The sequence below is a fragment of the Jaculus jaculus genome, chromosome 22 (genome assembly GCF_020740685.1).
Source record: "Jaculus jaculus isolate mJacJac1 chromosome 22, mJacJac1.mat.Y.cur, whole genome shotgun sequence".
NCBI classification, from domain to species: domain Eukaryota; kingdom Metazoa; phylum Chordata; class Mammalia; order Rodentia; family Dipodidae; genus Jaculus; species Jaculus jaculus.
The window spans coordinates 6,306,325-6,318,390 of record NC_059123.1 but is presented as its reverse complement, the minus strand read 5'-3'; the positions used below and the strand labels follow the sequence as shown (position 1 = coordinate 6,318,390).

Below are 12,066 nucleotides of genomic sequence, written 5' to 3'. Positions count from 1 at the left end.
GATGCGTTTCTCTCATAAATCATTAGCAGTTTAGGTACAGTTTTTAAAGCAGTTAGTGCCTTTCTTCTGAACATGGCTTTGTATTTAACAGACATAACATGAACTCAAATAATTTTCTTTCCACGCTGTCTGACTTCACATAGCAAATTCTAGTCTTCGCTGACTATTAGGACATTACAGAAGAAATCCAGCATAGGTGGGTTATATTTAATTGTCTTTCAAACTTGTGACTTATTGTTTTAGGTACCTAATATGAGTTAAGTTAAATGAATATAAATTATAAATGAATGAAACCCAAAGAGAAGTTTTAACTGACAGATGTACTCAAATACCTTTTGCATCCATAAGTCAGCTACTCAGATACTGTGTTACTTAATAAGAGAGAAACAAAATATTTGAGGATTTGACTTATGTTCACATACCCTGGGAGAGCCTGGAACTTTCTTTTGCTCTGTAGCCAAGAATGACCTTGAACTCTTGGTTGAATCTCCTGCTTCCACTTTCTGAATGCTAAGATTATAGGCAGCCACAAGACCCCTGGCAATTGAGAAAATGTTTTGTGTGCCTTCATTTGATAAGACATCCTCTACTTTTGGATTCAAGTTTTCTAAACTTACAGTTATTAATGAGGCAGGGAGAAAAGAAAACAAAACCAAAAAAAAAAAAACCGTAGCAAACAAAGCATCAAACTTTGAATGCCTAATCATTGCAGAATGCGATTGTGTTACTGAACTGTTTTTTTCAAGGATTAAGAAACAATTTGCATATGTATGTGTGGTCTCCATGCATGCATGCGTGTGTGTCTGTACGTGTATTAGGCTCACATGTCTGCACAGGCCCTCAGGAATGGTGCCTACATATTGCTTTCTGAGGTAGGCCCTCACTCTAGCCCAGGCTGACCTGGAACTCTCTCTGGATTGCCAGGCTGGCCTCCTAATGCCCATCAGCGTGGAACTCAGTGACCAGGTTTCACTAGCTGGCCAGGAGGCTCCAGAAGTCCTCCTGTCTCTGCTTCCTCACAGCTGCTGCTGCTTCCTGGCATACACAGTACTTTTTGTTTTGTTTTTAATTTGGGTTCTGATGCTAGAACTCAGGTTAGATGCTTGCGAGGCAGGCACTTTTCCTACCTGCAGAGCATCTCCCTCCTCAGCCCTTAGAGTTATTTTCATTGTTTGTTTGTCTGAGGGTTGGTCAGGGTCTTGAACTTCTTTTTTTTTTTTTTTTTGAGGTAGGATCTCACTCTGGTCCAGGCTGGCCTGGAATTCACTATGTAGTCTCAGGGTGGCCTCGAACTCACGGCGATCCTCCTACCTCTGCCTCCCGAGTGCTGGGGTTAAAGGCGTGCGCCACCACGCCCGGCAGGGTCTTGAACTTCTTATCCTGTTGCTTCAGCCTCCCAAGGACCAGGACGACAGCCGTGTGCCACTGTGCGCCATCTATGAAGCTGTTTATCAGTGCTGCCTGGTTCAAAACCAAGACAAAAACAATGGTGACTTTAAACGGGAAGCGGTGGCGCACGCCTTTAATTCCAGCACGCGGCAGGCAGAGGTAGGAGGATGGCCGTGAGTTCGAGGCCACCCTGAGACTACATGGCGAATTCCAGGTCAGCCTAGTCCAGAACTGTGAAAGTTCAATTACAGAATGTTTAGGAAGATGCAACAGGTATGAGAAGAACCACAATACTCTGCTCACCAACTTAACTCCTACTTGTTGCCGTAGCCATCCTTGTGCGTTCGTGTGCAGGTGCACAGACTGAGCAGAGACACCTCTTATTTTCAGGAATACTTTTGGGGGGGGCATGACTGTGTGATGCATAGTTTCTCCCCAGTTCCCTCTACCCTCGCCCTGCATTTCTGTTGTCTTCACTCAGAGTTGACCAGGATCTTGGTCTGGAGAGATAGCTCAGCGGTTAAGTGCTTGCCTGTGAAGCCTAAGGACCCTAGTTCGAGGCTCGATTTCCCAGGACCCACGTTAGCCAGATGCACAAGGGGGCACATGTGTCTGGAGTTCGTTAGCAGTGGCTGTAGGCCCTGGCACACCCATTCTCTCTCTTTCTCTCTCTCTGTATCTATCTGCCTCTTTCTCTGTCTATCACTTTCAAATAAAAAAATAAAAATTAAATTAAAATTTAAAAAGTTGACCAGGCTCTTCATGCCCCGCCTCCTCTCCTCCTGCCCACTTTCCTACAAATCTGCTTTACCCAAGCATTCATTCACTTTACCACCTTGGAACACTTCATACATCTCTTTATTTTGCTAATGCTGTTTCTTTTGAGGGGAGGCTGTGGAAATCTGTTCTATCTTATATCATTCTGTTGAATTCTCGTGTTGCAGGAAGCATTTTGTGATTCATCTGATGAAATCTCATATTTCTGTCATCTCCCTCCTGTAGTAATATTCAGACTACTGAAAGACATCTACTTCACAGTTATTTCTTGCTATAATAATTGATTGTGTTGGGCTTTGGAGGTGGTTAAACAAGCTTGCTTGTAGAGAGTGCTGTCCCGGGTTCAATTCCCTAATACTTGCATAAAGCCATATGCACAAAGTGGTGCATGCCTCGTAGTTCATTAACAGTGGCAAGCGGAAGCCCTGGAGTGCTTATACACATATGCTTTCCCTCTCTCTCCTTGGAAAAATAATATAAATAAAATTTAATTGACTATGTTATTGTTTCCTCAGCACATGATGTTTTACACCAAATGTTCCTCAATTGATGAACTGATAGATTGGATATATGAATGGATACATTGATATATGTCTTGTTTAAAAGCAAATCAAAATCTTAGTCTATCCATTCTGTTACACACACACACACACACACACATGTAATTTTCCAGGAAAAATTAGGTTTGTTGCATCCACTCATTTATTTTTAATTTTTTATTCATTTTTATTTATTTACTTGAGAATGACATAGAGAGAAAGGGGCAGAGAGAAAGAGAGAGAGAGAGAGAGAGAGTGGGAGAGAATGGGCGTGCCAGGGCCTCCAGCCACTGCAAATGAACTGTAGACACATGTGCTCCCTTGTGCATCTGGCTAACATGGGTCCTGGGGAATCAAGCCTCGAACCAGGGTCCTTAGGCTTCACAGGCGAGCGCTTAACCACTAAGCCATCTCTCCAGCCTGCATCCATTCATTTTCCATAGGAGAAACACATGGCACCATGCATTTGTATGTGTGTGGAGCTGGACAGGGTTATCGTGTTGATTGTATGGGATGGAGCACGGAGGAATAACATGCATGGAGAGGGGCGTGCAGAGCCATGGAATTGAACTTTACCACACCGGCACATTTTGTTAACTAATTTTAGTAGCCGTAGGTGAAGTGCTCAGATGTGACCTGCACTGACTAAAACCTGATCAGGTGCATGACATGTCGCAGGACATGGAGATTCATAATAATAGAAATGAGGCTTCCGATACGCAACACTTGTAGATCTAGATGCCACTTATTTAAATAGGAAGAAAAAGAAAAGGCCTAAACTATTGAGTGATGGTCTCACGTAGTAATGATGCTTAGTGGTTTGGGGTGGGCTACTCAGTTATCAGTGTAGTACAAAGTGAGGCAAAAGTTGTAAGAAGGGGGCACTGTAAACCAACTTAAAGTTGTTTGCTCTGTCTGGATAGTTCCTCTTGTAGTTTTTAATGTAAAATGGTGAACTTCAAATAACTAATATTCCAGAAGCATGGGCAGAGGAAGGCTGGGCTACTAAATAAATCCTTGAAGAATGAGGTTAAAATTCAAAGGGGAAAATGCATAGAGAAAGAAATCCTGTAAAAAAAAAAAAAAATACAAGGGGTCTGGAGAAATGGCTTAGTGGCTAAGCGCTTGCCTGTGAAGCCTAAGGACCCCGGTTTGAGGCTCAATTCCCCAGGACCCACGTTAGCCAGATGCACAAGGGGGTACACACATCTGGAGTTCGTTTGCAGTGGCTGAAACTCCTGGCATGCCCGTTCTCTCTTTCTCTCTCTCCCTCTTCCTCTCTCTGTCACTCTCAAATAAATAAATAAAAATAAACAAAACAAATTAAAAAAAAATACAAGGGAGGCAACTGGGGAAATGGCTTAGCAGTTACAGCATTTGCCTGTGAAGCCTAAGGACCTGGGTTCAATTCCCCAGGACCCACCTAAGCCAGATGCACAAGGGGTGGAGGAAACATGTGTCTGGAGTTCTTATGCAATGGCCAGAGGCCCTGGCATGCCCATTATCTCTTTCTCTCTCTATGTGTCTCTTTTTCTCCTATAAATAAATAAATGAAATATTTTTTAAAAAAATACAAGAGAGCTGGTTTGTGGTGGCATACACCTCTAATCCCAGAATTTGGGAGGCCAAGGTAGGAGGATACGTGGACCTCTGTGAGTCTGAGGTTACCTTGAGACTACATAGTGAACTCCAAATCAACCTGGGCTAGAAGAAGATCCTACCTCAAAATAAAAATTCAGGGGGCTGGAAGGGTGGATCAGGGGTTAAAGGCACTTGCTTGCAAAACCTGATGGCTGGGGTTTGATTCTCTAGTACCCGCATAAATCCAGATGCACAAAGTGACACATGTGTCTGGAATTTATTTTCAGGGGCAGGAGGCCCTGTCGCTCCCATGCTCATTCTCTCTCTATCTGGGTCTTTCTGTCTGCCTCTTTCTCCCAAATAAAAAAAAATATATTTTTAAATATATATAAGGAATATAATCACCTTTCTACATCTCCTAGTTTATATCAGCTCCATGTGCTGAATTCCTTTGATGTTACACACCCATTCATTCCCCAGCCTAATAGCAAGGGACAGAACTTAAGCAGTATTTTCCAAGTTTTAAGGGATGAGTAGGTGATTCCTCCATGATAAATCTATTCAAAACTAACTGTTTTGCATTTCTTTTTTACCCATTAAAGTTGCTTAACTCTGCATCATACTTTTCCCTACACATTTTCAAACAAACTCTAAGATTTGTTTTTTCAAAAGTTCTTTAAATAATGGAGGTGGGCAGAAATATAAGCAAAGTATAATGACATGTGTGCATTATATTAAAAAAAATAAAATGAAAAAGAAAACTACACAAAGTTTTCTGACACCTTTATGTTTAAATTACTAAACTGAAGGCCGCGGTTAGCATCTAGGTGGGTTGTCTGTCCTCTGGCATTCTTGACCCACACATTGTCAATACACTTGTCCTATAAAATCTGACCCAAGGCTGCCTATGTACGAACACACTGGGCAGGTTTAACAGATTTGAATTGAAGGCTAGTCATTTTGAAAAGAGTTTGAAATACTGGGCAAGTAGTCGTGACCCAAAAGAAATCTGCCTCCATTGATCTTATATTGTACCGAGAGAGATGGATAATCAGAAATGGAATAAGTCTGGAAGGTATATCAGATGATATAAGCGGGGGACAGGGGGCAGACCCAGGTTTCAGAAGAGCAGCTATTCACCCTTTTAGATGAGCTATTTCAGGAAAACTTTACAGGAAATGAGACAGCAAGGAAAGTTCGAGTCTGGGATAAGAAGATTTCGCTTTAAGAAAAGACCAACTCTGAAATAAAGACATTTAAATCAAGGGGAGGTTAAGTTCCTATTGCTTCCGAGGCAAATGACTGCACTACGTATGGTTGCAACCCTTTAAACTCATTCCCACTCAGTCAGGATTTAGGTCGGATGTCCTAAATTCAAAGTAAAGTATTGCCTGAGCTGTGACCCTTTATCTTCTAGCTTATGCTGAGGAAAGTCATTGTCTTTTCTGGCTCACAAAAACCATTCTTGGGTCCATGACCTCATCATCCAACTTCAAAGGTCACAGCTCAGCCTTGGCTGTTCTCTCCCCTAACTCTGCCTCTTTTTCCTTCTCCCTCATCAAAGGACCATCACCATCTCTTTTGTCCCACACAATCTTCCCACTTCCAGATCTCTCACACCCTCAAAGCCCCCTCTTGTGTGTAAGGTAACCGATTGGCAGGCTGCAGGAACTAGGGCAGAGATGCCATGCCGTGGGTGGAGGGCGCACCATTTCTGTGATCGCGCACGGTTTGCGGCTTGGCTGCTCCCTAGAAGCAGAGTAACTCGAGTCAGGTGTAATATTCACTATGCACCCCAGAACCAGTAGGACCAGGAGGTGAGAGCCTTCTGGGTAAGTCCAGTGCCCAGCTGGTGTGGAGCACACTGACTTAGTTTCCACCCATCCGTTATACCTATAAGTTCACCATCTATATCTGAATAGAAACAGAAGTCAAGAGCAAAAGACCCCAAAAGTTAGACCCCAGGGGTCTCAGTCACCCACCGTAGCTGATTGTGCAGAACGCTCCAGGGAGAGAAGCGGGAAAGCAAGCCCTGGCAAGAGCTTCTCCTTGGAAGGGGGACATGCTGTTTGTCTATTCCATTCACGTAACACAGCAGCTCCAGGAGTCTGATAGTCTAGAGATGGGATTCGATCCATGGTTCCCAATCTGCTCCTTCTCCTAAATAAGCCTTAACCCTAAATTTATATTGACTTTCTAAAGTTACCCCCGCCTGCGTCATCTTGCTTTTAGCATTGCTTCCTCCACGAGATTCCCACTCTATCTCAAAACTTCCACTTCCTCTTTCTTTTCTCTTAAGCTCCGACAGGTAAGGGTTCTCTGCAGCCTAGGACGTGATGGCCTTTGTCAAGCCGCGGGGCATCTGGCTGTCATGTCACTTGCTTCTTAAGAGTCAACTGTCGGCCATGATTATTTCATCCTCTATGTAAAATTTGCCTCAGTCAGTTTGTAAGCTTGGAATAGAGACTCTGTCACTTAAAAAAAAAAAAATTAATTTCAGAGAAAATATCTTGCGCATTGCAGGTTGGCATCAGCAAGTAATTGTCAATGGTTTGATGTATGTCCCTCAGTGACACGTCAGTGTTTGGGAGAATGCCTACTTGACCAAACACAAAACTGAGTTGAAACAGCCTGTTATATCATCAGTTCCACGAGGCAATGTCACATTAGATTACGGATTGGTCTTTGTCATGTCAGTTTCTTTGACATCTGAGTTTTGTTCATTGGCAAGGCCAGTGTGTCCCACAGGAATGACAACGGTCATCTCTTAAGGAATATATTGGGGCATGCACCAGGCTAGGTCTTCAGATTGTCGCAAGATACCCTCGCCCGGTCACATTAGCTCCAGGGACTGTGGCCATATGTATCCCAAAGGCAGTGTGTGAATCTGTATCACCTTCCTGACAAGGCGGACGGACCTCTTTGGTAGGCAGACCTTCAATAATGCAGCGTTGAAAGCAATATTGCTGCCAATGCTGCACGAGACATTATATGCAAAGAATGAAGAAAGCCCTCAGCTAGCTGTTATGCAATTTCCTTTTCACTGACTTAGCCTGTTACTAAAATATAACCGTGGACATTTACATTGTTATAATTTAACAAATCTTTTACTTGCAAATTTAACATTGAAAGCATTGCTCAAAGGCCTTGAAACTGGAGCAGAAATAATGCAGAACGGTGTTTGAGATTTTAGGATCAATTTGCCTTTCCTACCCTCACATCTTTTTACACATTGTTTTTCGGCCTTGAATGTTTTGGCAAATGCAGTGTTTTGTATGAAGTAAGCTTTGCCCACTACTGCATAAAGCTAAGTAGTGTACTGAGACGGCCAAACATTTTGTGAACACTGCCAGGATCTTAGCTTTCTGCTTTTTCTTCTTGTGTTGACTCCTGATGCTTGCTAATAAGGAAGTTAAGAAGGCACACGTGAACACAGGACACAATTCTGCAAGTCATAGAATGGCATGAGCTTAGGAAAGGTTTGCTGAGCTCCTGCTCTGTTTCAGTGACCCACAGAATGGCTATGATCAGCAGCCTAGAGTTTCTGGACAACCAGATACTTATTACACGCCAGGCTACAGCAGAGATCAGAGTATACTGATTTATTAATTCCAGTCTGAAGGGATCATACCCACAAAGACTCTTAGAACTAAGTTTTTTTTAATAGTTCTATTTATTTATTTATTTATAAAGTTATTTGATACAGAGGGAGAGACAGAGAGAGAATGGGTGCACTAGGGCCTCCAGCCCCTGCAAATGAACTCTAGATGCATGTGTCATGATGTGCATCTGGCCCACTAGGGCCTCCAGCCCCTGCAAATGAACTCTAGATGCATGTGCCATGATGTGCATCTGGCCAACGTGGGACCTGGAGAATTGAACCTTGGTCCTTAGGTTTCGCAGGCAAATGCCTTAACTGCTAAGTTGTCTCTCCAGCCCTAAAACTATGGTTTACAAATAACAAATGTATAATCCCCTTATAATTAACCTATAGGTAAAACCAATAATTAAATGTATTGATTTACAGAGACAAGCCTCTAAAAGATCACAAATATTCCAAGATTGCTTATGGATGCTTTCTGTATGCTGGAGTGAGATGCTCATGTGCAGAACAGTAGAATTCAGATGTCTCTGGTATTTAGGGTTATATCCTACAATGACGTATTTGGTTAGAGTTGGAACTGGCTTTGCACATGAAAGCAGGGCTGGTCAGACTTTCCCACCATATCTGTACAACCTTCTTGGTATATCTGAGGAAATTTTCAGTAGACTTTTGTACTGGAACTGGAAGCAGTTAAAAACACTTGAGCTGTGATGGCCAAGTCTCCCCTTAGAGAGCAGGGCTACCCTGGGAGGTGCCAGTTCCTCCTCTTTATTCTCATCTTAGCTGATGGCATCTCCACTTTTACTATTCTTTAAAAAATATGCACGTGCATGTCATCAATGTAAACTTAGATAGTAATGGACCGAGAATTTTTTTCTAATGGGAGGCTTGACATTTATATATCTCTGTCTGTCTGTCTGTCTGTCTGTCTGTCTGCCTCTCTCTCTCTCTCTCTCTCTCTCTCTCTCTCTATATATATATATATATATATATATATATATATATATAGGCATGATGATTTTACATTTACCTCTGAGAAGAAAATGTTTCCCTTCAGAGTGACCCTACCATGAAAAACCAAAATAAATAAATAAATAAATAAGTAAAATCAAATAAAAATTAGAAACAACAACAATAAAAAACAAAACAAAACAAAAAAGAAAATGTTTCCCTTATTTTGTAGGTTCTTTTTTTTTTTTTTTTTCCTTCTTCTGCTTCTTCTGTTTTTGAGGCCCACGGTATTGGTATTGCAGCTCTGAGGACTGTAAAATAAGGAAAGGCTTTTATTTGCAGATGTCTACTGTGTTAAGTTCTCTAGTACTTTCCTTCCATGTGGTGTCCACTGTGTTAAGCGCTGCATCGTTTCTCTTCCATACGGTGCAGCGTTCATTTTCCTGAGCCAGATGTGGAATCTCGCTCTCCAGATGAGTACACTGTGCTAGAGACGAAGTCTCCCAGCGACTCAAATGCAAAGTCAGTCATTAGACCCGTTTGTCCAAAGCTCTCATTTTTTTTGCTACCACTCTCTCACTTCTTAATGGCATAACTTCGGCCCTTGAATAATTTTCTTTTGAAACCTCTACCACCAATATGACTCCCCAGCAGTTAGAAACGGATCTCTGGGAAATAACATTTTAAATGTGAAAGTCTGCGCTCTCTCTGAAGGAAGTAGTGGGGAGACTAGCCACAACCTTTTTCTGCCTCTCACCCCACTGGTCTAGAATGAGAATGGATGGTTCTGTTAGCATTCTCCATGGAACAACAACAACAACAAAATACAGCTCTTTCAAGGTCAGGTCGAGTTGTAAATATACAAGAGTTTATTGTTTTTGTTTTTTTTTATTAGGCATTTTAGCTCAGTTCCATTTCTATGTAAAATTTTTGGTGGAAGGAAAAGGAACTTCCCATCTAGCTAAAAAAAAATAAATAACATGTGGCATGTATTTTTAACCACTGATAATATTCTGAATATCACTGAAATACAAAGAAAATTTTTCAGTCTTGTTCTGTGATCAAAGCTTTTTCATAGAAGCCATTGCTTCCAAAACAAAATGTCCTTCTTTGGCATTTCTTTTTCTTTTGTTTAATTATTCTAAGGGATAAATAACTGCATTCCCCTCTAAATCATTTATATAGCTATGGAGGTAGAGTTGAAAGATGTATTTTTTTAATATTCCAATCTGTTTTACAATCTTGCACCTTCGATATTAGAACTAAATGCCAAAAATTGTTTTATTTGGAGAATTAAGACTAATGAAATTCCCAAATGTTTCAGAAGTAACTCATTGTAAAATTCATTCAACTCATAAGTTTTAAACAGATGCCAAACTTTTTGCCAGTTACTCTGAGGTCTGTTTTGAACCAATCTTTCTAAACGGCACAGTAATCTTTCTTTAAGTAAAATGCAAATTTGTAATAGTGGCAATCATATATTTAGTTTTTCCCTGATGAAGGGGAGTTCAGTGATTTTTTTTTTTCTTTCTTTTCAACTGCCCACAGAATTCACTATTCACAGATGTTTCAATAAGGTCGATCAAAGTGTAACAGTAGATGGATATTTTTCTTTAAAATGGAATAGACTTTCATTATGCAGTGTGCTGAGGTGGAGTCTCTTGTTTCAGAAGCCAGAATACAAGAGAGCGCTATATTAGTGTATTATGCTCACAACAAACAAACTGCTCTGTTGCTACCTGCTTGGCCATTGTTTCTGATTGTGTACGCCTTGCAGTGGCGTTTGGACGGTTTCCTATTTGCTGCTAGCACAAAAAGGCATTTCTGTTACAATGGCCCCTAACCACACAATGACGGCATTAAGGATTTATGTGGAGGTTTCATTATTTTCTCCTCTTTTGTTCCTTCCAGGATGTCTTCCAAGCGACCAGCCTCTCCGTATGGGGAAACAGATGGAGAGGTAGCCATGGTGACAAGCAGACAGAAAGTGGAAGAACAGGACAGTGATGGCCTCCCCGCCTTTCACCTTCCCTTGCATGTGAGTTTTCCCAACAAGCCTCACTCTGAGGAATTTCAGCCAGTTTCTGTGCTGACGCAAGAGACTTGTGACCCTAGGACCCCCACTTCTCAGCAAAACACAATGGTAGGTTCCTCGCGGTGTACTGTGGCTGCGCTCACTTGTTACCAGTCTGTTCCTCGAATAGTTTGGCGCCAGGACTCTGCTTTCAAAATCATCCTATATTTAATAGTCATGCACAAGATTCACTTCTGGCATATCATAATCCTTAGCATTCACGTAAATTGGTTCTAGAAAGTAAAAGAAGAAGTAGTTTTTGTTTTTTTTTTAAGGAATCTCATTCTGACACATAATGCAGTCAACACAAGAAATCAAAAATGTAATGATATTTTTAAGTGCCACATTTTAAATCTGTCACCGTGAAACTTAGCTGTCACATTCTTTCTAATAAAAGGTTTACCTGGACATAGTAGCAATTAAATTAACTTAGCCTGACTATACCACCATCCATCAATGGGTTTCTTTTTCTTTTGCTTATTTTTGTTTGTTTGTTTGTTTGTTTGCTTAGAAAGATTGGATTCCAGTATTAGTGACTGCATTTAAAATTTTTTTCCAGAGGTACAAATTTCATAACTACCATCGTTACCTAATATGAATATACTGATTCCAAACTCAATTTCATACATGCAGTGCTGGAGTAGTTTAGTAACTTCTGGTTGCATTGCATGTTAGAATATGTAACTCAGGGTCACTAATCTATCTGTCACCCTGAGGCCTGGGGACATTCCCACAGGTCGGGAAACTGGATATTCATGGACGTGAGGAGGGAAAGCACAGGAGTTCTAGCTGGAGCCCAAGCAGCTCACACAAGCACAAATATGACTTTGAAGTTGTTTGTAGCAACTTTTCAGGACAAGGAACCGTTATGTTAGCTGGCCCACAGTATAGCTACGGTTATCTATCAAACATGGCTGCCTGAGTGGTCACAGTTTTGGGATGCCCCTGCTATTGTTACTAATATAAGCCTTAGTATACTATGTATTTCTTTTTTAATTTTTTTTTGTTTATTTTTATTTATTTATTTGAGAGCGACAGAGAGAGGAAGAGGCAGAGAGAGAGAGAAAGAGAGAGAGAGATAGAGATAGAGAGAGAGAGAGAGAATGGGCACACCAGGGCTTCCATCCACTGCAAACAAACTCCAGATGCAT

At 41.3% G+C, this 12,066-nt stretch overlaps 1 protein-coding gene across 8 annotated transcripts in view; it reads left to right on the top strand.

The window, feature by feature from the left end:
* Sox5 (SRY-box transcription factor 5) overlaps positions 1–12,066 on the top strand; it is an 896,761-nt gene that overhangs the window by 514,668 nt on the left and 370,027 nt on the right. For 6 of the 8 annotated variants that reach the window (XM_045139445.1, XM_045139444.1, XM_045139447.1 and 3 more), the window contains one exon: positions 10,753–10,984. In XM_045139445.1, coding sequence (XP_044995380.1) covers positions 10,754–10,984 — 231 coding nt within the window. In that variant the 5' untranslated portion in view covers position 10,753. The remainder of the gene's footprint in view (positions 1–10,752; positions 10,985–12,066) is intronic. The other 2 variants (XM_045139449.1, XM_012950122.2) reach the window with 1 other exon arrangement.